Consider the following 27,056-nt stretch of genomic DNA (forward strand, 5'->3'; position numbering starts at 1 on the left):
TGGAGGTGGAATTAGTCAATAGTTAAGCTGAAATGTCCTCTATGCAGGGCAGGGTCAGGTTCAACTGCATCCAGCATGGCGCGTTCATATGCTATTTAAAGCCTAGCAGAAGCTTTGGCCTTACAGGCCTAATCTGCTCCTCACAAAGATGCGTTAAGCATGGCTTCTGTCTATGGTACTAGAGGGAATAGCTTTAGGTCTAACAAAGGGGAGATGAACCAGCAATGCTTTAGGACCTCGTGAAGGCCCTGCAGGCTCTCTGATATGCCTCTGGTTCTGGAAAAAGGCAGTGAGAGTTTATTCGAAAGGCAGGGATGGCGTGGGAAGAAGGGGGAGTGGAGATTGCATAATACTTGACATGGCTTATCACGCTCTTATATGGCTAAATGTACTGAAACGTACAACAGGGATGACCACATGAGAATGAGACCATAGATGACCACTAAAATTTCCCAACCGTGCAAACTGTACATTCAATTTCTGCATTGTGATCAATGTAAAAAAAATGTCATGTGGTGACTTATTATTATTTTGTTATATATGAACCCCACTTTTAATCATACAAAATACATTTAGTTGCTTTAACTCAACAGGTAGAGCAGTAATGCAAACATCACAGGTTACTAATAATACTTATAAAATGTATAGCTCGAGTTTTGTTTTTTGCACGTATTTTGCATAAATTTAAATGTAATTTTAAGGGTTGCATCGAGTGCCAACATGTGATATATAAATGTACATCATGGTAAGTTACAGTAGCCTATATGTGCCCAACTTATCAAGGACAGAACAAATGGGTAAGGGATGGGGCTTGGGTGAGAGAGAGAGAGAGAGAGAGAGAGAGAGAGAGAGAGAGAGAGAGAGAGAGAGAGAGAGAGAGAGAGAGAGAGAGAGAGATCAAACCTCCCCTCTAACCTGTGGCATTACCATCATTCTTGATCCAGGACAGTGAAACAGCAAGTGGTTGGTGTTCAGTGAGTAAGTTGGATCTTTTGGAAGATTCATCATCACAAGTAAACCATCATATGCGAAGGTAAATTGATTTATTCAATGGCTTTATTTCGACATGTGATTTGTCGTTTCTATATTTATTTTATGTATTATGTTAGTGTACATAAGTATGTAAAGGTGCAGATATGAAAAGATAACTGTTAAATGCACATGAAACGATCGAATGATAGTCTATTAATCAAGGTGACCGCTTCACGTGCTGTTAGTGTTACTGTGCATGCGCATTCATGCGCGTATTTTTAATGTCCATATCGTGCAGGTATGGCAGCGGCTGATTACCAGGTATTTAATTTGTGTATCATTTAAGCAATATGATATGCGAGTCAGGGTAAAAGTAAGACTGTGTAAATCAGGATAATACTAGTGGCCTATTGATCCGATTAAATCCTTAACTTGACAGATGGACTCGACAGAGAGCAGCCGGGCTTTTGTAAAATTCACTTAAGTTCTAAAAATATGTAAAAGCAATTTGGATTATTACTTTTTCAAAGCATAAAAAACATTCGAGGGTTGTTTTGGTTTATGATCTCATTTATCAGATGATGCGCGGATTTCGTGCAGTTTAATATGTCTTTTTACGTATTTTTGTAATAATGTAATACGTTTAATTGAGGCTATTTTAATACCGTGTTAATGAAAATTAATTAGTCAAGATTTTACTCCTTCTGAGGCAATTAGTGCGCACTGATTTAAAGACCTCATTGCCTTTTATATTATTGCTGTTTGTGACATTCAGTAATTCATTAAAGTGCACTAAAACACCGTGGAATCTCGCGAGACTTACTGTAAAGTCACAGTGAAATTTAAATAAAAAACTTAAATTGTTTTGACATATTGTAGTATTTTTTTTACAAATAACTAATCTGTAAGCTTCATTATTAAAAAAATTCTGTGCCCTCATAATCAAAAATGCAAACTTCCTCCACTATTCAAAAGATCTCTCTTTACTTCCGGTCACAAGGAACGGCGTGAGGGCGGGGCCCGGGAAAAGATCTCAGCGATTAGCAAGTAGCAACATGACCCAACTTCCAATGATCCAGTCAATTCTCGAAGGACCAAATTTAAAGAGTAACTAAACCCTAAACCAACTTTTTTTAGTTAATGATCTGTAAGAATGATGCTTTATTAGTGCTGTTCATTGATTTTAGTAAGTTTTTTGACATTTGGATATAAAGTGTTTCAATACTACAATATATGGTGTAAAAACGTCTGAGTGCTGCCCTCTTCAGGTTGAACGGTGGCTACTGCAGTTGAATTTTCCTATTGGATGTTGGGTCCAAGAAATTACTCGTGACGTAAGCAGGTTCAAGATCACCACGCCCTTGTTACGATCTCACCACACACTTGGTACGAGCTAGTTCGTCCCCTCTATCTCTGTTGGGATCTGCCCACTTTTCTTGCATTTTTCAAATATTGCAGTGGGTGGAGTCAGACTCTGACCAGGGGTTTAGTTACTCTTTAAGTCCCGCCCTACCCTTTTCCTCATTTCAGGAGCCTTTTCACTTGGATATGTAACACCAGGGAAAAAAAGACAATTGCGATTTCCGCTTCATGGTGACTTTTATATCTCATATGTCTAATGTCATGTTCAATAAGTAATGCCAGTGCATTTATATTGTCAACGGTGTACTTTTTATAAGAATGGATATATGAGTTGTCTAATATTTGTGTTTTCTAATTTCATTATGCATGTTCGATTTCACGTGTCACTAAGCAGATCTAGCAGCGTATGACGTCAAGAACAGACTTATCTAGAGAACAGAGAGACTTATCTGTATGATGTCATATGTCGATTAGTCTGCGCAGTGCAATCAACTACATATATTTTTGGTTTAGCCGCCAACATTAGCAAATGTCCTCCTTCACCTGTAAAGTTAGAGAAAAGGGTTTCTAGTAACATCTGTGCTATATGCTCGGACAAATGTATGGAAGTGGTTAGTTGTACAATTCTAAAGGTTTCCATTGCACAACCAGTATGATGAACCATCACCATTAAAAAATTTCCTTTATGTAGTGTATTTTGGTCTATATTCTAATATGATTCCTTAATGATGTACTATTTGTTCCTATATCCATCAGATAACGAAACACATTACCAGTAGAGACTGATCAGACAGAATCAAAACAGACAATATTAAGTTGCATGAACAGAAGTAGTTGTAAGGGTCAGATCAGGTAGAGAACTGCTTAGGGTAGCAACATCACTTTTTTAGAATTTGAAGCAACTATCCATTTTCAAATAAACAATTTTGTCACCACATTTGCACAAACCATTTGTGTAACCATTTGTTCAACATTATTAGGCGTTTTACAGTAGATCAGTGATGTAAGAAGCGATTATGGCAAGCTCCTCTGTTGCTATGGTAATAATGTCAGGTGCAGGTGTCACACTGAAAAGACCTACCATTATATAGCTAATTATAGACAGTTTCAGCAGTAACAACATAAACAAGCCGCTGTCGCGGTCCGCACGTAACTTCCGGTAAACTCCGCTAATATAAATAACAACAAAGTTCTTTAAACATAGTTTATTTGTATAACAAGCAAACAAACCAACACATAGATTACCTAGGAAACCAAAACATTTGTTATTTTCGACGAGGCATTTGTTCAAGAGATGAGTTTAGCAACTAGTCAGACCATTAAAAAAACGAAACCGGAAGTAAGGTTCGGATCCAGACGTGTATCACGTGCGTCCGATGAAACCATCTATATGTGCTAAACCAAAACCACTGTTTCTGTCACCACCGTCCCCATCACCCATTACACTTTAGAAATGCTGGGTTATTTTCAACCCAGCGTTGGGTCAAATAGGGACGAGTCAAGCAGCTGGGTTAAATTAACCTAGAAAATGTTTATATTTGACCCAAAAATGGGCTAAAGCAACCCAGCATAGGTTAAAGGGGACATGTCACAATAATTTTTTTAGATGTTAAACAAATCTTTGGTGTCCCCAGAGCACATATGTGAAGTTTTAGCTCAAAATACCATATAGATAATTTATTATAGTATGTTAAAATTGCCACTTTGTAGGTGTGTGCAAAAATGTGCCGTTTTGGGTGTGTCCTTTAAAATGCAAATGAGCGGATGAAGTGCAAACACTGATAACAGTGGTTTGATGCAATTCAAACTAAGTTGTGCTGTCAATTTTCTCTCTTTCTCTCTCTTTCTCTCTCTCTCTCTCTCTCTTTCTTTCTTTACTAAATTGCGGTGCTGTGGTTGGATAGTGCAGATTAAGGGGAGGTATTATAATAAGATCTCCTTATGACATCATAAGGAGAGCAAAATTTCAATGACCTATTTTTTCACGCGCTTGCAGAAAATGGTTTACTAAAACTAAGCTACTGGGTTTTGTATTTTCTAGGTTGATATGAGCACTGGGGACCGAGCAGTGCAGCACTTAAACATGGAAAAAGTCAGATTTTCATAAAAAATGTCGCTGTTATATAAATAGCCATATGGAAGGGGATCAGTCTTAAAAACACTCCTTTCCTCCCACTGCTTACAGACACACACTGTATATTAATAGGTTACAGTGAGGTAATCGAAAGCAAGCTACTGTACCTGATTGGCTGAGAAAACCATCTGTTATTTTAATCCTTTAGTCAGGGAACTAATATGTAGATATTTTATGGCAGGTTTGTTTACAATGTCATGCTATTTTAATCATGCCAAAATTATGAATGCTAAGTTATATTTGGATATTTTTCATAAGTTGATGATTTGGATACTTTGAAAATTAAAATCTCAAGAAATGGAAATTAACATCCTTAAAATTATAAGTTTTAAGTTTTAAAATTAAATGTCATGAAATATTTATAACAAAGAAATGTTATGATGTAAAATTTCAGTATTTTATTGTACTGTAAGTCACTTCGGACGAAAATGTGTGCTAAATGTGAAAGTGTAAATGCAAAAGAAATAATATGTATTCTTTATTATAACTAGGGATGTCTCACTTTCACATACATTTTCTTTCAGAGATTATTATGAGGAAACCATTAGAGCCCTTGGACCCTGTGAGGAATCGGGGGGCTGATTTTTCCTGTCAGGTTTAAGTAGAGTGGCCGTGTAACCATGCCTGGCGCTCCATAGTTTCGAGACCACCGGACCTCTGAGCTGCCCATCAACCATGGATCCCACGTTCCGTGGCTTAAATTCCACTCTTCCGGAGTGGAGCAGCAGGCGTCACCGAGCGCACCGTGTGAGGAGGAAACTTCGTCTGTCACGGGTCCTTGGTCTCATCCTGAGCATTTCAGCCCTCTCGATGTTCCTGTCCTGGAGTGCCTTTACAACTTTGGGGCCATTTTCGGAATGGACACCACCCACCAACCACGAAGGACTTGCAGGGCAAATGCCACATAGAACTGTCCTCTCTTCCGAGGTCGAGGGCAATGCATCTGCACGTTTGCCCATTGCCATGGCATCCTCTGGTGAGCACCACAAGGGGGAATATCCAGAGGACCTGTTCTCGCTCGAGGAGAGGAGACAAGGTGCCGTCGTGCTCCATATGTTCGGTATGATGTACATGTTCATCGCCCTTGCCATCGTGTGCGACGAGTTCTTCGTTCCTGCGCTCACCGTCATCACGGAAAAGCTCCAGATTTCGGACGACGTGGCAGGGGCCACCTTTATGGCCGCCGGAGGATCCGCCCCTGAGCTCTTCACATCTGTGATCGGCGTTTTCATCTCGCACAGCAACGTGGGAATTGGTACCATCGTGGGTTCTGCGGTGTTCAACATTTTGTTCGTGATCGGTATGTGTGCTCTCTTCTCGCGGGAGATTCTGAACCTCACCTGGTGGCCTCTATTTAGAGATGTCTCCTTTTATATTGTTGGACTTATCATGTTAATCGTCTTCTTTCTGGATAACTACATTACCTATTCAGAGAGCTTGGGACTGCTGCTCTGTTATGCTAGCTATGTTACATTTATGAAGTACAACGTAACTGTAGAGACTTGGATCAAAAGCAAACTAAGCAGGAATCAAGTGGATGACATCGAAGCTTCTCCTAAGGTGAGTTGAACTATTCCAGATGTGATGTTTGCTTTCCAGGTGAAATATGATGTTGGTTTGTATGGTCGATGAAAATGCTGGCAAGAGTTTTGCGTCGGATTAGGCAAAATATTAGGTGTCACCTCAACCATTTATAGGTACATTTAGCTGAGTAAGAACAGGACCTCTGTTGTGAAAAAGAGGTACAGAATGAAAGTTTTAGACAAATTATGATCTTTTCTTAAGAAACCTGGGTTGTAGAAGGATAGAGCTGCATTTCTGTCTATTCGTTTTATTGATTGATGCCTTGGTAGACATCTTGCTCATAAGATAAAAATTTAAAATCTCACATGTTTCTGGCTGAGATTAAAGGTACAGTTAGCCCAAAAATGAAAATTCTGTCATCATTTACTGACCCTTAAGTTGTTCTAAACCTTTATGATTATCTTTTTCTGTTGAACACAAATTAAGATATTGGAAATCAAAGCAGTGGCACCATTGTCCTCCATAGAAGGAAAAACAATACTATGGAAGGCAATAGTGATCAAAAACAACTTAAGTGTGAATAAATGACAGAGGTACTCAAGCATTTTTTAAGTATATGCAATTTTTAGTAGGGGTGCCATGGTTCTCAAAATCCTTGATTCGATTAGATTTTCGATTTTCGATTCGGTTCTCGGTTTTAAATGTTTTTAAAGCACAAAAAATGTTATGCCATTTTTAGACTAGACTTTTATGAAATGTAATATCTGACCTTGAACCCGGAGATGCCCTGCCATGTTAGTCACGCTGCCAGTGGAAAAATATGGTACATGCACATACCTGATAAAAACCAAACTTCATGTCAGATGAACGTGGGTGATTCTCACGAAATCCAGATTTAGAAGGTGTCCAGCATCAGAATTTTAAAAAAGCCCAATCAGGGTTTCCCGCAGAAAAAATTGTTAGTTATGGTGGTAGGGTTGTGCAGGTGGGCGGGCCGGGGGCGTGGCAATCAAAGGGGCGGGGCGTATGCGTCATTATAAAAATATTTTTATTTAAAACACTCAAATAAAACTCAATTTTGAAGAAACTATGACAGAAAATGAACACATACTAGATTATTAATGAATTAAATGTTTTATCAACAGGCTAGTTATCCTTCAGACAGTGACGGACCATGTCTTTCTCTCATTTCGGCCATGTGGCGTTTGGTGGAAATTTTTTTTTTGGACGACCTAGTTAAGGTGGTAGGGTATCCCAGCTTAGGTGGGCCGCCCGAACTGAAAAGTGCTGAGGGAAACCCTGCCCAATTGTTTTTGCACATAAAGACTTAAGGTCTGAACTTACTATAACCATTATTTTTAGAGGATTTAAAAAAAAATCCTATAGAATTATTTACATTTTTAAATTATCAAAAATTATCATTATCACAACATGATATTACATTAAATATATGCATTAACAAACTCATGTTTCAGTAATGAGAAGAACAAAGTTGTCTAGGTACTATGACAAAAAAAATTCAACTTTTATCTGGAGAGAAAAAATAAGAACTGCTTACCTGGTAGCCATCTTGAGTGTCACAGTCAATTATGTCCCTTTCAACAATTTTTTTTTAATGTTAGTTCCTTGAGGGCTTAAACAATGATTGAAAATTGTTGCGGAGGATGAGAAAATTGGTCTCGGACACATTTATATTCCTTATTATTGTAATTGTATTATTGTAAATTATAACATTATAAATAAACATTTTCCCATTAAATGTGGAAAAAACATCAAAATTGGTTTGTATGATGTCATTTGATATCATGTGCAAAATAGTACACGAAGAGATGTTTGTAACTGTATGCTTATTATTTTGATACTCTTAATTTGCATTTACTTTTTTATCAAAATGTTTCATGACACCTCATAAGTCTAATTTCACGAGAATCACCCACATAAGACTAGATTAAAATGTATTTAGCCTGATTTCACAAACAAGGTTTAGCTAAAGCCAGGACTAGGCCTTAGTTAAATTAAGACGTTTAAGCATCTTTCAAAAACATGCCTTAGAAAATGATGTTACTGGTGTGTATCATGGCCCTGGTATATATAAGATCTCTCAGTGCAAGTTATTTTTAGTTAAGACAGCTCAAACATGTGTTTTACAGGTCTGTAAAACTGGGGGTTTAAGTATTAAAGGTTAATAAAAAACATATTGTTTTAATTAAATGTAGTCAAGTAAAATGCATCGAAATGTAGTAAAGTAAAATTTTAAATTAAACACAAATACTTGAAAAATTTACTTCAGTAAATTTAAATACTAGGGGGATAGGGATAGTTCACCCAAGATAAATGTTTGTAAACAAACCGTTTGTGGACCCTATTTACTTCCATAGTATTCTTTTTTCATTCTATGGAAATACAACATTGCTCAAAATATCTTCCTTTGTGTTTATCAGAACAAAGAAATTAATACAGGTTTGTAACAACATGAGAGTGAGTAAATGGATGACAGAATTTTCATTTTTGGGCAAACAATCCCTTTAACACCTCTGGTAAATGATTATAGAATTGGGTGAGCTTTCAGGTGTTTCACTTAAAAAAATCAGATTTGACAAGATGTCAACGTCTAATTTAAAGATTTTTATTATTAATTAAAACAATTATCATCAAAATTTACCTAGGTTACCAACTATCTGAGGTATACCATCCACAATAATTTTATAACTCTGTACTCTTGCAAGAAACATTCGAGACAAAGTTGAAAGTTTTGAAAGAGCTCATATGTTGGTGGTTGAATTACTGCATAACGAAAACAAATGAAATTGGATTTTTCTCCAAAGAAATTATCTGGTCTCAAGAAATTCCGATCCCATTTCAGGTATCGTTTTTAAAGGGGACATAGCATGAAAACTGACCTTAGTCTGCACTATCCAACCACAGCACTGCCATTTAGTGCAGAGATCAGCTCATTTGCATTTTAAAGGACACACCCAAAAATGGCACATTTTTACTCACACCTACAAAGTGGCAATTTTATCATGCTATAATAAATTATATATATGCTATTTTGAGCTAGAACTTCACAATGTATTCTGGGGACACCACACCAGATATTTATTTGATATCTTAAAAAAGTCTTGTGAAATGTAACCCTGTAACTGTAGTCAAACTACAAGATTTTTGGTTAATGTTGCTCTACTACAAATACAATAGTTGAACTGTTGAAACCATAGTTGTTTTCATAAGAAAATTGACTAGAATTTTTTTTTATTCCAGTATATCATAATTTATCATAATTGCATTTTTTCTTAGTATTCCTAATTATGAGCTTATATTGAGATCATTTTGGACATGGTATGAACATCACATCTGCCAGATCTATGGATTGTAAATTAGGAGGCCTAAAGCTGTTCCCAATGTCCAACCCGCTATGCTTTTTTCAAACAGCTGGAGTCAAATTTGTTGTTTGCAGATGCAGTTTGTCCAAAGTATGGAACTCAGGTGAATTTGTCAACCATTTTTTGTTTGTGCGGGGTCATGTGCCAGATCATTAACAGGCATTACCTAAACACAATCATTAGTGTTATATTTAAGTTGATTGCCTTATGCATGCAAGGGAATGTGATTCCAAAGCTTGGGAAATTTTTAATCATCTTATCACCTCTGCACACTGGGAATGTGATTCAAGAAAGCAATGCTTGGGAAATTTTTTATCATCTTATCACTTCTGCAATGAAATCAGAGCTTAAGCTAAGGAAAATCGAAACATTCCACTATTTTTAGTTGTATTTGACAGAAATAAACAGATTTTCTTTTCATGCAAGCAGGTACAATTTTAAAAACTAAGTATCCTACAAGGTTCTTTGTACTGGAAGAAGGTTGTCCAGACAAATAATCAAGGCTCTTTTTAGAGACCACAAATGGTTCCTCTATGCAGGAACCTTATTTTTAGTAGTGTATGCCTGGCAGGAGAAGACGATACAATGTAAAAAAAAAAAAAATGCAGCACTTTTGTGAAATCAACATATATTTTTATGCTACTTCAACTTAAAAAAATTAATTAAAGTTAAACAATTTCAACAAAATAAAAGTATGTTGAATCGACTTGCAAAACCAAGTTGTTTTAACTGTTTTTTTACACTGCACCTGATATTTACTTACAGTTTGTAACTTAAATTAATAGGATTTTTAGCCCTCTAAATTATCATTCACTATATCAAACACTTTGGTAGGTACTGTAACCGTACAGTTGATTGCTTTTGACCCCTTAATTCCAGACCTAAATATTGTGAGCCCTCCTGCCTGTTTTTGGGCCCTAAAGTCGTTCCAGCAGCTAATAGGTAGATAGGTTAACATAGGGAAGGGTAGTACATGTGCTCTTTGATGTTCTTTTAGCTGAAGCTTCGGCTAATCCAATAAGATTGTGATCCTTTTAGTACTGCTAACTATAGACAGGTGTCCTATTCTTTTTTAAATCAGAGTTAGGTGCAAGGTGTTCTGGGGAGAACCTAGACGTTTGTATAGTTTGTATATCATCTTGTGACATTTCTTTTTGTGTCCATCTATCATTAGTTATGGAAGTTTCCGAAACATGTCTTATTTTGTGGTCATGGTTTCTTATTTCCAGCTGAAATCCTTTGTAATCCCGAAGCAACTGCTTACAAAGGGTGATGCCAAACAAAATTGAAAGACTCTTAAGCCCTTTTCACACAGACCTTCTGGAAAATACACGGAAAATGCACCCATGATTTTTGAATCTGTGTGTGCGCTCACGTGTTTAAAGTCCTGCACTTACTTTCTTCTCCGCAGTGTCTGAAGTTTGCTTATTATTCATTATTTCTCTCTTCAGTGACCACTCGCGTGCATTTTTGTTTATGATAAGACTATAAAGGAGCGCTAAATGCCCGGGTTTTATGCTGGTGAATGATCTCAGCTTCAGAGTGGATATTTGAAAAGCTCCTTGATCTCTTCTCTATTCCAGTTTGCAGAATTTTCTCACCGTGATTGTTAATGTGTAAACCTCCATTTTGAGGAGCTGAACAATATCGTGTTGCAATGAGGCACGGGCATTTTTGTTTATTATAACCTCATATGAGCATGTGATGTGATATTCTTTTATGCTGCTGAATGATCTCCGCTTCAGGGCGGTAAGGGACGAGCAATCTGATATGTGCTTCAGTCCAGTTTGCTGACATTTTTTGTCATGAATGTTGATCTGCATGTAAATCCCTAATTTTAAAGAGCTGAACCGTAACTTTATGTTGCCATGACACACGCATCCTCACTACAGCACGCCCTTACGGCATTGTTTATGTGTCTCATTTATTATTCCCTGATAACTGCTTCAGTCCAGTTTGCCGAAGTTTCTCGTCGTGAATGTTGATCTGCATGTAAAGCCCTCATTTTAAAGAGCTAAACCATAACTTCATTGTTGCGTCCTCACTATGACACCATTACGGCATTATTTCTGCGTCTTGTTCACACTGAGGGTTTTACGGGTATCTTAGGGCAATGTTACTAGGTCCTCTTTACGGGAACGATCCCAGGAGATTTACGGGACGTGTTTGCGTTCACACAGAAGCTTGTCTACCAATTTTACGGGTATTTTCTGGGACCAAAGTGCTGTGTGAATAAGGTTTTAGTGCTTACAGGAGTGTCCTGTCTTCTAAAACAGACTTTTGAGGTGGTGATAAATATTGTTAACAACAATGCCCAACTGTCTGTCTCAGGTTTTCTGGAAATGTGAGTTATTGTCAATTAATATGTGATATATGATAAAATATATTATTTTACGTGACTTCTTCTATGACTAAAGATTAATTTAATTATGGATTTTAAGTCGGTGGAATAATGTTTATGTTTAGTCAGGGTTAGGATTAGTTGTGCAAGTCATTATAATTTACAATTGCGAATTTTGACCAAATCTATGAGATTAACGTCAGGCATGCTAATTTGCTATTTAAATGGCAAATAATAGCATTTTATTGGCTATCTTGAGAAGTTTTGTTTGCTGCTGAGTATTTAATTACCTCTTAAATAAAAGTGTCTTATGCATTGGAAAAGTAAATGTGATGATATTCCAATTAGATAAATGCACAGAAATGCATGCTAGGTTGCTAATTTTCCATATGTAAAGGGGAGAGGGAGAGAATTTGTTGTTGTTGTGTAACTTAAAGTGTGAATCCTTAAATGCCTCTGTCTCTAAAATTGGTTGCCTGTTAATTTAAGCCTCTTTACTGAATTTACATCCCTTTCTGTTTAACAGCCGAGCCATTGCAAAGATGACAATGACTTTAAAATGATAATTCAAAAGGCACAAACCTTGTCACTGGGACGGTACCATACCTTTAAAAAAGATCCTAACATGAACTATTTTTGGAACAAAAACAGATACAGTATCAGTGTTGGGGAAAGTTACTTTTAAAAGTAATGCATTACAATATTAAGTTACTCTCCAAAAAAGTAACTAATTGTATTACTTAGTTACTTTTCATGAAAATGAATGCTTACGTTACTTTTGCTTTTCTTTTTCTTGGCTGAGGCTTGATCTCTTTCAGGCTTTGCAGGTGTTTTTATGACTGAAAAGTTCTGCATTCAGAAATTGGATATTTCATCACAAAAATGTCGAGCTCTGGCCTGCCATCTCAGTTTCTGCCTCAAACTGTTCCCACACAGGCGTGTACGCATAGAGTGCATAATGTGACTACGTTTAGTTTAATCCAGCACATACTTTTTTAATCTAATTAATTAAACTAAAAAAGTAACTTGCATTACTTTTTTGAAAAAGTAACTCAAATATTAATGTGTACATTTAAAAAGTAATGCGTTATTTTACTCGTTACTTTAGAAAAGTAATATTATTACGTAATGCACGTTACTTGTAATGCATTACTCCCAACACTGTACAGTATATACCTTGGAGGTACCTATATACCATAAGTGTGCTTTTTGAAAATGTACAACCCCAGTGACGACATTTGTTCTTTCTTGTACCTTTCTGATAATGTATGATCAAACCAGATATAACTCCTTTACCGATTTACACAACATGTAAAAAAGTGTGCCAATAAGGGTTTTACCACAACTCAGCAGAACTAATTTCTGTGTAACTTGTATGTGAAACATATGCATGATAATGATTCCATTGAATTAACTCTTTCCCTGCCATTGATGAGTTATCTTGTCAATTAAGAGAAAGCACTTCCTTGCCAGTGACGCAATTTTACGGCAAACTGTATTTCCACCATTATTCACTAGGTGGGGCTCTTACCCAACTTATAAAACACTGAAGGATTCACTGATTCAAAAACAGTAACACTGTGTATGTTTTGATCATCCTTCTGAATCTGATCGCTAACAAAAAGTTATTTCAGCTTTTTGCTGAGTTAATTTGGTATTTTTGATGAAACCTACCTATAGGATAGGATTAGGGCTGGGCAAAATTTTTTATTTTTCGATTAATTGTTCTTTTAAAACGTGGTCGATTCAAAATCGATTCTCAGAGAGCAGAATCGATTTTTTTTTTTAATATTTATTTCGGTAACACTTTATTTCGATAGTCCACTTTAGGCATTTTACTAACTATAAGTAACTTTGCAACTACTTATCAACTACCAATCTTTGGAGAATTAGTAAACTGTCTGCTTAATATCTACTAACACTTTATTGTGATAATATCTCAACAAACATTTAACTGTCTTTAAGTATCTTTGCAGGTGCATGATAACTTATTCCATTAATCCAAACCTCTTCCCTAACCCCAACCCTTAAAGTCTACTAATACACTAATGACAGTTAGTTGACGTATAGTTGCAAATTATTGAAAGTTAGTTGACATGTAGTTGCAAAGTTATTTATAGTAAATAGAATGTCTAAAGTGGACTATCAAAATAAAGTGTAACCTTTATTTCCGCAAACATTGAACGTAAGATTAACGTTAATCTAATTACTAGTCTTCTTCACTAGATGTCACCCTCCTCTTTGCCTTGCGCGATGTTACCAAGGAGCGAGAGGCGAGCCTGTGATTCATTCATTCAGTGCTTAAAATGGCAGTTTCAGGTGCTTCATTGACGTTGATGCCACCTTCACATAAAAAGTCAGAAGTATGGAAGCATTTTAGATTTCACAAGCAAGACGACAACGATAGTGTTGTGGCTTTTAATTTCTTTTTATTCATTACCCACTTGTAAACTGCTGTTCACTGTTCTTTTTATTAATATACACTCTAAAAACAAACGATGCTATATAGCACCAAAATTGGTTCTGTGCTCGTAATCATAGAAGAACCGTTTTAAGTGCCATATAGCACCGGTGAAGCACCAGTGAAGCACCTGTGTAGAACCAAATAGGGGCCATATAGCACCACATATGGTTCTACATAGCACTATATGGTTCTACACAGGTGCTTCACTGGTGCTTCACCGGTGCTATATGGCACTAAAAACGGTTCTTCTATGATTACGAGCAAAGAACCATTTTTGGTGCTATATAGCACCGTTTGTTTTTAGAGTGCAATGAAAAAAAAGTTTCATCCTATCTAGGGCTGGGTATCGAATCAGATGTTCCAGATCGATTCGATTACGATTCACAAGCTATCAAGTCGATTCGATTCTCGATTCAATTTTCAATTCCGGTTCTCGGGCCGGTTTTTATACTCGATTAATCTCAATGAATATAGATTTAATACAAATACTATTTATGTTTGTTTGTTGGTTTGAAAGCAGAGGGTCTTTCATTTGATATTTTCACATGACTTTTGTAAAAATTATAAAAAATGCTTGCGCTGGTTGGCAACTAAAAAAAACCCGCTGGCGAGGAAAGTTAAATTCAACAACATACAACATATTTAGGAAAAATATGAATATAAATTCAGCTGTTTTTCACGACTAAGGTCCTTAATCTTTTGTATAGTATTTCAAGGTGTTCTATGAAGGATTTTCCAAAAAAAAGTATAGACACATATACATGGCAAAAATCTGGAAAAACATCAGACAGACAAAGTTTGCTGCATGTTTTATGTAGGACAGGTATGTGTTGTTGCCTCAGTAGTAGCTTGAAATGTATGTACAAGCAGTTTAGGACCTACATTACTCTAAAAAATGCTGGGTTATTTTCAACCCAGGTTCAAAAAGAGGACAGCCGTTGAGTTAAATTTTTGGGTTAAATTGAACACAACGGGTGTGCACTGTGCACCCAGCAATTTGGGTTAATTACAACCTGGGCTCATCCTTTTTTAACCCAACACTGGATTGTAAATAACCCATTGTACTGAACAACCTCGCCGATTACAATGGTGGCCTCAAACCAAATATGTTTATTGTCTGTGATTCAGAGATAATGGTAGATAAAAAAAAACATTTATGTTTGTAAGTGTACATTCAGTGCTGAAAGTTTACATAAACATATTTTTCTAGCTAAATATTTCATAAATTTAAGCACTTCTGGCTGTGTTCAAAACAAATGTGATTCAGCATGATCAGCCCCTCTTACTCTCCTGTAGTTACATCATGAATTAGGCCTATCTTCATTAGCGAAGGCATCAGGTCAGAGGATAAGAGCTTTGTTCGGTCTTAGCTGATTAAATGCTTTTGTGATATAACAGACAAACTGGTTATCCATACTGACCCTTCATATTGACCTTAATGTGTAGAGAAAAACTTTATCATGTATTGTGTCTCATTCTCCCAAGTACGAGTGAATGAAAATGAGAAGTATGAAAGATCAATGCAAGTTGTTTGCATCGTGCTTTGTTACAGTGTTAGTTCAATGAAACATACTAAAATCTGATATATGGAAATACATGTAAACCACATGGGTTTATTGTAAATATATTTTACATATGTGACCCTGTCTGCGAAATCCAAGTTAATTATGAGATTAGGAGCATCAAAATCTTTGACATGACCTCAACCAGTCAATATAAAATATGTCACTGTTATATTTTCACAGAATGTTCTTTACATTATGTAGAAAACAATAAATCACAAAAATGACAATTTTTAAAGCACATTTATGAACATATATCAGATTTATATATGGGTGAGTTCACTCAGAGAGTTTGAAGCTAAAATATTACTGTAATGGTGTCATTGCAAGATGGTTTCAGTTGTCTAATTGGTCCAGCAACAACTCACTGCAGTGCTAAAGTGTTACTCTACAAAGTTCATTAGCTGTTAGCTGATAATACCGACGACCCTGATCCCAATTACAGCCTTTTATGTCTTGTGTAAGGGTGTGTGTCAAATGAGATGACCAGATTATGTAAAGTTTGTTAAATATACTTGCTTTCAATCTCATGGCAATTCGTAACTATTTTACAAGGAGTTCATTTGTATAAATAAGTTTTTTTTATTCCGTTTATTTGCTTTTCCCTCCATGACATTGGTTTTGGGGCTTTATTCGTTTTTGTACATTTCACTTCACACAAATTAGCCACTTCGTAAATGGATACAGGAATACGAATTCCCAGGCTGGAAGCATTTTTTTGTTGCTTTCCCCCACTATCAGTTTAGTCATGCATATACAGTAAGTGGCACTCAAATGAAAGGTTTCACAAGGTCAGTTGTTTATTTTCTAACATTTGCACATGATGATGACAAAATGTCATGTGGGAATTTAAGGTGTTGTGCGGCGTTCACTAGGGGAGCAAGATATTTTGAAATACAGCAAATACTGCAGTATGCAGATTGTAATAACTGAATGATGTTAATACTTTAAAAAGTTATGTACAGTCAAAGTTTTGAGTCGATGCAGATAGCAGAGAGACTACTGAGACCGAGGGAGTGATGATTTCTTTTCCCAGAAATGTAAAAATGTACACTGTAAATTAATATATCAGATCAACATATATTTTTATGTTACTTAAACTCAGGGGTCTCCAACCTTTTTGTGAGCAAGGGCTACCACAATGGATAAAACAGTCTGGAGGGCTACTTTTTGTTATAGTCTAATCAAAACTTTTTTTTATGATTTTATTTCATTTTACATCTTGATATGTTTTATTATTGTTTAAATTTCAACATACATAAAAGAAGCCAAGCTAATATTAAAATTATGTAATAAATAAATATTACAATTGAGACTAATAGAATGTGCTTTGGCGGGCACCTCACAGACTCTATGCGGGCAAATTGGTTTGTTATATAATTTGCAGTTTTTAAATATATTTTAATATTATTTACACATAAAATATATAGATTTTACTACCTCAAAGTATTTTTGTGTCACTGTGCACAGCATATCGCAATTTTTAGCAGGTTACTGCATATAATTTCCCATACTATTTTTATACTATGAATTTTATGTAAACATTTATTAACTTGATTGCAGAAATAAGCTTAAAATGGCATTCATGTGCACAATGCCTTGATCTTTAGACAATGAAAGGCATGAATAAAATAATCATAATCTTAGTGCTACTCTCTGTGTTGCAAGTCTTTGGTTTTGGTTTGTGGTTTCAGACAAGTTGTGGTCCTCTGTTTAAAACTTTTTATGTCTAATTTTAATGTCCATCCTTACATTGTCCACCTGTTTGGGTAGCTTGGAATAGATTAGCTTTAAGGGTCTTATTTAAAGATTTTGGTATAATTCTCTAGTTTTGTTGAGTAAGGTTTGTTAATGAAATGATACCAGGATGATTATATTGTGTAATTAGTTTACTTACTTACTTATTCATTTAGCTGACGCTTTTATCCAAAGTGACTTACAATTGCTGTACATGTCAGAGGTCGCACGCCTCTGGAGCAACTAGGGGTTAAGTGTCTTGCTCAGGGACACAATGGTGTATTCCAGTGGATTCGAACCCGTGTTTTATCCACTGCGCCACTGCGTTCTCGATGGTTGCCAGAGTGTTGCTATGGACTTGCTTAGGATTACATGTGTTTTTTGCCTGCTATGTGATTTCTATGATGTTTCTAGTGGTTTCTAGGTGTAGGTTGCCAAGTTGTATATAATTCCGATCATTTAATGTTTTTTGGGGAGGTTCTTCTTTCAAAATGTCTAGTTTCTTGTCTTTTTGTATCATGCTTAGAAAATAAATACTGTAACACTTTACATTGTTCAACACAATTTCAAGATGTCATCCCTGTCCATAGCACAAATGGCACAGAATGAGTTTTATGCTTGCATTAATGCTTCCTCAAATCTCTTACTCATCAATACAAACGGTACTAACTGTTCACTTACCAACATAACATTCAAAGTGTCCGAAAAATGAAACACAGTGCTCATGATTAGATACTAACTTTTCATATGTATAGACGGTTTCAGCAGCAACAACATAAACAAACGGCATTTGTGGACTAAACGCAGCTTCCGGTAGACTTCCACAAAGAATCAATAACAACAGAGTCCTCTTACAGTAGTTTATTTCTGATAACAAGTCAAATAAATGAAGTAAATTACCTTTGTATCATACAGTATCTAACGCATATCAACAACACACTGAGCTAACGTTACTATAAAAAAATGTATGTATACAACAGGTCCTTGAATTCTTGTCTGGCTGCCAAACCTCTTCCAACAGTTGTGATCAATCCTCGTAATCTTCCCTTGTCTTAAGCAAACCAAAAAAGGTTATTTTCGACGAGGTATTTGTTTCAGAGATCAGTTTAGCCACTAGCCAGTTTAGCCACTAGTTCATTTAGGTTCAGGCATGTAACCATGACAATGCGCGTGCGTTGGATGAAACTGTCTAAAGACTAAACCCCTCCTTCAGATAGGAGGAGGCTCTACCTTTGCCAGATACTTGCATAATCTCATACGTGTATTTTGTGAACGTGAGCGTCTCTTTTATCATAAACGGTTTTGACGTGTGTGCAGCAGGCACTTATTTTGACAAAACACGTGATGCACATGGTTCACATGACGCAACAAACACATATTTTGAAAACGCAAGCAACACACATGACACTCCAAACACTTATTTTGAAATAGGTGCACTTTAAAAAAAAGTAATCCCAGATATGCAAAAGTGAATCGCATAGTGAAGCTACGGTAGCCGCCACAGGACAGACATGTCATCATCTGGGATAGGGATGTGCGGGTCGTCTCGTAACCCGCGGGCCCTGTGGGTAACCAGTGGGTCGGGTAAAGAAATTGTAACTTTATTGCTGGGCGGTTCATTATGTAGGCCTACGTGGCAACGTAACTTGCGCCACGTAACTTGCGCATCATAACTTGATATCCCCAAACTTTTGCTGTCACGTCACAGAAGCGTCAAGTAGCGGTGCGGGTTGTAAAAATAAATACAGTAGTGTGGGGTGGGTCAAATATTTCATAAAAGTGGGACCCGCGGGTTGGAAAAAATCACTAATCTGGGACAACGTAGTGACAACATGCGCTCTGCAGAACAGTTCCTGTAAGGTCTTTATACTGTTAGTATGGTTATGTGAATTATATTACATTTCTGTCAAGAGATGCTTCTGAAAGTTACACAATGCACCTTTAAGGGAATTAAAAACATTTGAAAAATGCCTTGTTTAGAAATTGTGGGGGTTTTGATGAACAGCAAAGACTAAACCAGTCTCATCTAGTGAAGGTTACAGTGGTAAACTTTTGTCAAACCTTTGTATGTCTTTGTCAAAAAGTCAAGTATTACAAATGCAAAAGAATTTAAAAAATATTTTTTATTTTATTAATTTTACAAATTGGAAATGAATTGAACAATGTTGATTCATCAGAAAAAGGAAATAAAAAATTGCACAAATCACTGATCTGCTTTCTGATGCTGCGTTTGTTTCGTGGTTGCATTAAAGTTTGCTTTTGTCACAAAATTGAGTTTTTTCTTTTTCCTTTTAAAGGTTACGAGTGGAGGAGATGATGAAAATAAACTTTCTGTAAGTATTTACCCTTAACATTGTACATAGTACTACTTATTTACCGACACACCATTCAAAATGATAAAATAAAAATGAATTATCTGAGTGTTTAAGTATTCCTATTCCTATAGGCTAAGCCCCGTCTCCAGCGAGGAGGAAGCTCCGCCTCCTTACACAACACACTAATGAGAAACAGCATTTTCCAGCTAATGATTCACACACTTGACCCACTCAGTGAGGGTAATGTGCAAACACTGGAAACTGCATGTAAACACAGTGACGCAGCTTACATCATCAATTTTGGAAAGTTTTATTTATGTTATCTGTCTTAGGAAAATAATACATGTACCTTAATCTGTGCCCCAGGGAGATTTAAGGAGAAGGCGTCCATTCTACACAAGATTGCAAGAAAAAAGGGTCAGGATGAGGCAAATGGTGTAGGTAAGTTTTAACAGAAATACTTTTTACTTTCATAACAAAGGATGGAGGTGGGACTACATTGATTTTATCAGCTATAAAATAGGTCAATGTGATTGCCAGTGAAAGCCAAATGAAGGTGGGGATAAATATTTACATGTTTAACAAGGTTCAATTGTGATGTCATATTGACTATAATAATTGATAACTGATGAACCTGTTCATTTTACAATCGCTTGTTTCCTACTTGTTTTCCGTATTTCCTCGTTTTGTCCTCCAGCAGATAAAAACCTTCCCAACAGCAGCTGTGTGGAGGTAGAGGTCACTCCACCTATGAATGGCAATGCTGTCGGTCCTAAGGTGAAAACATTATAGACACCTGTAGCAATGTCCAATCACATGTTTTATATATTTTATAGTGAATATTTTTAACCTAAAATGTTTACAAACACTGCAAAGAAATATTCTTGTTATAAAGGAGGAAGAGGAGGAACATGAAGATCAGCCTTTGAGCTTGGCATGGCCTGACACGCCACGGAAGCGAGCAACGTACCTCGTCATTTTCCCCATCGTCTTTCCGTTGTGGTTGACTCTGCCAGATGTCCGTCGAGAAGTAAGAATGACTGTCATTTACGTTTAACACATTCAGGCATCGATTCACACAGACCTCTATATGCTTCTGTACTGATCACCCCCCCAGATTTATGCGCCCCAGTAGCAAACAGAATTGCAGAGATATGTGGGTTGTTCAAAAACACTTCCCATTACTGTTTGCGGTTCATGTAGAATACACTCAAAAAAAGCCTGGAAGGTTTTAAGCCATGGTTGGGTAAAATATGGACAACCCAATCGTTGGGTTTAAATAAAGATATTGGCTATAACAACTGTTATTACTATGAATAGTGGACAGTGCAACAGTGGCGGCTGGTGACTGCTCTAACAAGGGGCGCAAATTCAAAATAAGTGTTCAGAGTGTCATGTGTGTTGCTCGTGTTTTCAAAATATGTGTTTGTTGCGTCATGTGAACCATGTGCATCACGTGTTTTGTCAAAATAATTGCCTGCTGCACACGCTTCAAAACCGTTTATGATAAAAGAGACGCTCATGTTCACAAAATACCCGCAAGACACTCCCTTAACAGTAAACTCTGATTACGCATGAGATTATGCGAGTATCTGGCAAACGCAAGCGTCTCTTTTCTCTTAAACCCTTTAGACGCGTCTGCAGCAGGCACTTATTTTGACAAAACACGTGATGCACACAGGATCTCCCGATGTACAGAACACATATTTTGATATGACAAACCACACACATGACGGGCTACATACATGTTATGACGAACTTCACATCGAGGGCCCTCGAAAAAAGAAGTCACTGGCCGCCACTGGATATCATGGGTTGAAACAACCCAGCATTTTTTTTTATATACACCCTAAAAATGCTGGGATATTTAAAAAAGGATGAACCCAACCGATTTGGTTGTAATTTAACATGGTTTAATAACATTGTTTTCACCCATTGTTGGGCAGCATTTTTTAGAGTGTATTTTGTTATTGGTTTGGTACTGCTAGAAATGGAGAAACTATATACCGATATAAATATATATATATATATATATATATTGATATTGATATTTGTGCTGGTTTATAATAACTTTTCTACATACTCTTTCTCTAGACTTCAAAGAAGTTTTTTCCCATGACATTTTTGGGATCCATCACCTGGATTGCCATTTTCTCCTATCTGATGGTGTGGTGGGCTCATCAGGTATTCAGACATGTGCATCAGTTCATACACTCCATTTACATTTATGCATATTATCCAAAGCGATTTAATGTACATTCAAGGTTTACATTTTATCAGTTTGTGACCGTGTTTCCTTGAAATCAAACCCATGAACTAGCGCTGCTGACGCAATGCGCTACCAATGAGCTATGGAAACACTGTACCTCCATAAGTACCACACTCAAATCAAACCTTTTAAGGCTTTTATTACCAGGAAATTACATTTTACATTCGCAGTTATTCATTAATCCAAAGTGCCTTTATCTGATCAGTATGTGCATTCTTTCAGTTTCAAACCCTTAATGACCTTGATGTTGCTTGCGGCATTCTCTATAAAGTTGAGGCAAAGGGATCAGATTGTTATCTTCTGTTTTAATATTATTCTTTCATCACTGTTTCTTGCCTACACTTTTCCTTGAAGTACACTAAAAAAAAATAAAGGATGTACTTAAAAATATAGTGCATGATTTTTGCATCTATTTTTTAAGTAAGTTTCACATGGAATTTTAAGCATTTTATGCAATTGCTTAAAATTCCATGTAAAACTTACTTAAAAAAGTGGATGCAAAAATGATGCACTATATTTTTAAGTAAAGTCATTGTATTATTTTTACAGTGTAAGTAACATATCATTTCGTGGCTTTTACCAAATGCGTGTGATACTATATATATTTAAAAAATCAGCAAATGTGAGAGAAAGAAGAGCATTATCTTTTATGTGAGGTAGCCAGAGGTAAAGGTTGATCTTGCCTTATAGCACTGCTGTAAATCTGTAACAGCCAAATCCTAAAGCCAATTAGCTGTTCTTGTCAGAGAGAAGTTAACTGTCCTCTAATGCGCTATCGCTTCGATAAAAACTACTCTAAACCAAGTAGGATTGCAGTCAAACAACCAGATTTTCTGACTCATCACAATGCATTCTGGGATTATTTTTTGGAATAAGAATTCCTTTAGATAGTGAACAGCTATGTCAGCGATATGGCCATGATGCTTCAAAATGATATCTGGTTAGGTTTGTAACAGAGCTACTGTGGATGTGGCAGGAGGTCAACAACTTCCTTATTTTGCCATTGGTTCCTAAATTACATTAAAGGGATAAAGTCACCAGAAAATGACAATTCTGTCATAATTTACTCACTCTCAATTTGTTCCAAAAACCTGACATTTTTTTTAACTAAAATATATTTTGAAGAATGTTGATAACCAAACAGATCTGGGGAACCATCGTTTTTCCTGCTATGGAAGTGAATGGTGCTCCAGATCTGCTTTGTTACAGACATTCTTCAAAATATCTTCCTAAGTGGTCAACAGAACAAAAAAAATTATAATACAGGTTTGGAACAACTTACGAGTGAGTAAATTATGAAATTTTCATTTTTAGGTGAATTATCCCTTTAATTTGTGTATTTGAAGATGTCATGACTTGGCATGTCATGACAGTTGTGTTTATGCTCATCAGCCTACTAATGCATATATCTCTCGCAGGTTGGTGAGACTATGGGAATCACAGAGGAAATAATGGGTTTGACCATTCTAGCGGCTGGTACCTCCATTCCAGATCTCATCACCAGCGTTATTGTCGCACGGAAAGGTCTCGGAGACATGGCCGTGTCCAGCTCAGTCGGCTCCAACATATTCGACATCACTGTGGGGTGAGGATGCTACATCATTATAACAAAAATTATTAGTCATTGCATTCATTTTATAGAGAAGGATAGTCGGTTTCAAAAGAAAAATGGCATGCATTTCCAATATAGCCACATGTTAAATTGAACAGTGAGGCACCTGTGGTAAGGAATGAAAAACAATAGAGAAAGTCTTCTGTATGCGCGGTGCAGAAAATGACAGAGGCACGAGCATTTGCTGACTAGTGTTGCCAGATCTTGCAATTAAAAAACAGAGACACAGAAATATCCAAAAATAAACCGAAATATATCCAAATGCTTTATCTCAAAGATCAAAATATTGGGACCGGCACTCAAAACTCGATCGCTTCATGAGCCAAAAGCCATAAACGGTTAAGCGCCAAAACAGTTTGTACGTACAAAAAAGACGAGGACCTGGCAACAATGCAAGACAGCGCGCTTTGGAGCAGCCTCACAACTGGTTCACAAATCACAAATAATCACATTTTCGGGAGCGATTCTTGTTCTGTACAGACATGTAACTAACATTTAGGGGATTCAATCCCACATTTAAATGCGGTTGTCACTCCCAAAAGTTTGCAGTGTGTACGAGGCCAAAAAGTAACCTGTTTTCAGTGAAAAGTTTAGATCCATGAGCAGTCTTAAAGCTGATATTAACCACAATTCATTGTGAGAGGTACTTGTTTAGTGTCGCTTCACTAAATTGAATATAAATATAAGATGCTTCACCGAATTAATACATTTATGTGGCATTCACACCAGACGCGGAAGAGGCGGCAAGCACAAGTGATTAAGTGATTTACATTTTAAGTCAATGCAAAGATGCGAAAAGGCATCCTGCGGCGCGGTACCTGCGAATGGCGCGGTGTAAATGGGAAAATTTGAACTTTGGCGGATATTCGGGCCGCGGTAAGCAATAAGGAGCTTGCTCTAGTAGTCACGTGATTACAGGGAGTGAGCGGAGTCACAGAAGCCCCTCCCATGATGCGAATTTCCGCGTGAATGTCTCGACTAGAATTTCACGCGCAAATGAAGTGAGTAAACTCAAAATGTTAAAGCGTCCAACTACACGTGAATAACACATTTTTGCCGCCTCTACCACGGCTGGTGTGAACACAGGGTAACACTTTCCACGAAGAAATTTTATTTGGCTTATGTTTTTACTGTTATAAAGTAGGGGGCGCTGTTATGCATCTTCACATATTAAAGTGTTGATAAAATAAAGCTGGAATAAATGTTTTTGTTGTTGTTGTTCTAAAGAAGAGGCTTTGTTTTTCTTCTGATATTTTGAATGTTTACATATTATTCATACAACAAAAAATTATGTGGGCCATGGAAATTTTGTGAATTTGATTAATTATTAAAAACCCTGGTGGGGTCCAATTATTTAGTAAACATTACGAAAGAGTTGTGTTTTGATGTGTTTGTTTGTTTGTTATCCATCGCAATATGGGTCTAGGCAACAATGGTCCAATGTCTCAGAACTTGCAGACTCTCTTGCTGTGCACTCTATACTCTATGTCTACTTTATGTCTATACTCTATGTCTACTCTATGTCTGTCTATACGTCGCATAACAAAACAGTACATACTTATAGGGCATAAAATAAGTGGACTAACTGGAATACAGCAAATATTTAAACATATCGTTGTGTTCCCCTCTCCAGCCTGCCGTTTCCATGGTTGATGTTTTCTTTGTTTAACGATCTGAGTCCAGTGGCGGTGAGCAGTAATGGTCTGTTCTGCGCCATCGTTCTGCTCTTCCTCATGCTTCTCTTCGTCATCATCTCCATCGGCGTGTGCAAGTGGAAGATGAGCAAGCTTCTGGGGTCCCTCATGTTCTTGCTATACTTCGTCTTCCTGGTGGTCAGTGTAATGCTGGAGGACAAGATCATCATCTGCCCAGTCTCCATCTGAGTCCTTCATCTTAAGCGCCCTTTTCCTGACTCCGGGTTACCTTCCGATTTCCTTCAGACTCAGGGCCCTTTAACTATGAAGTGGATGTGAAAATGCATCTAATTAGTAGTTCATTATGGGAAGTACCACGGTGGTACATAGAGACTTGATGTACTGTAGGTTTAGCCATTTCTATCACTCTGCATGCAGAGGTTGAACTTTATCAGTGGAGACGACACATCCAAAGAGGAGGAAGACATTTATGGAGAATGTCTACTGAAGACTCAGGAAAGGACCTACGGTGCAAATATGCATACCTATTTAAACAACGAAACGCTGATTCTTGTAGTGTGCTTTACAGCTTTTGGTTATGTAAGCCTTGTAACAATCATTTAAAAGAAAAAGCTCTGTAATTGCTTTTGTCTGAACGCTGGTCCTTTCTGAATGTTACTTGAGCATTTTCGATCTGAGTATATCATTTAACTTATTGAATAGACTTGTAGACAGTCTTCTGAAGTCTAGGCCTACACATAATCAATATTCAACTCACAGATTGTGAGCACTCGTACAATTGAATATAATCAATCGTATTAACTGTTTTCTGTCAATGCAATATTTTCTATAGAGAATATATATTCTCTGGGACTGATGTCTAATTTTTAATGTGATATTTTTGGCAAACTCAATGAATGAAAAGTTAAAACTTACACGCACGTTTCTCTTTATTACTTTACCACAAAACCAGTCTAGTCTGCTGTATGTGAATGTGACTTCATTATAAATTTCATGGGACTAGTCTGTTAAGCAATATACATAAATTATTCACTTTATAGAGGTCCTTATTAATAATGCATTACTGCCTGTATCTCTCAATACTGTCTTGGTATGATTGATTGGGATTTGAAAGTGAAATAACTGGTGCTTATAAAAGGAATTAAGCACCCAAAAGCTTTGAAGTTGACTGTTTATATTTAGGTAAAATGGCACATATCTACTCGTTCATAATTTTTGTATATTTACATAAGTGATGAACAAAATAAAAAAATTTCTGGAGTTAAATATAAGAAGTATTATTTGCACAATCAGAAATGTGCAATATTTTGACTTTGTAGAAATGAACACACTTAAAATGCAATATGTTGTATGTGATACTGTGCATCAATGATTATTTTATAATGGCTTAAGCATTATAACAAAGCAAGTAAAGTAATTAATATGATACCCAATGCAAATTATTTTAGGCCACACTTAAACATGTACGGATTTTTCTGCACCATATTTTTATCTACTAAGGGATTCAAAATGTTAAATAAATTCAACGTTTTGCTCAATCCTCATGTTTGATGAGGATGATACAGTTTTTTTCATGATCAGATCATACAAAAAGTGATGTCAAAATAATGTAATTTCACATTGTTGCCTATAAAGGCAGTAAAGAAGGAACCTATCTTTAAACAAAAATTAAAGGTATAATCTAAAGCTCTCATTTCTACATATGGTTTTGCTTTCAAATAACTGC

General features: G+C 36.5%; 1 protein-coding gene across 1 annotated transcript; it reads left to right on the forward strand.

Annotated features, from left to right (window-relative positions):
- The first annotated feature begins 896 nt into the window (after positions 1-896).
- On the forward strand, positions 897-27,056 carry slc24a2 (solute carrier family 24 member 2). The gene is made up of 10 exons (XM_065254379.2): positions 897-1,033; positions 4,993-6,028; positions 19,777-19,812; positions 19,926-20,034; positions 20,161-20,235; positions 20,492-20,571; positions 20,690-20,824; positions 21,889-21,978; positions 23,482-23,648; positions 25,309-27,056. Exons 2-10 carry the CDS (start codon positions 5,144-5,146, stop codon positions 25,556-25,558), a joined length of 1,827 nt encoding a protein of 608 aa, XP_065110451.1. The 5' UTR covers positions 897-1,033; positions 4,993-5,143; the 3' UTR covers positions 25,559-27,056.

This window comes from Paramisgurnus dabryanus, chromosome 4 (assembly GCF_030506205.2).
Source record: "Paramisgurnus dabryanus chromosome 4, PD_genome_1.1, whole genome shotgun sequence".
Classification (NCBI taxonomy): Eukaryota; Metazoa; Chordata; class Actinopteri; order Cypriniformes; family Cobitidae; genus Paramisgurnus; species Paramisgurnus dabryanus.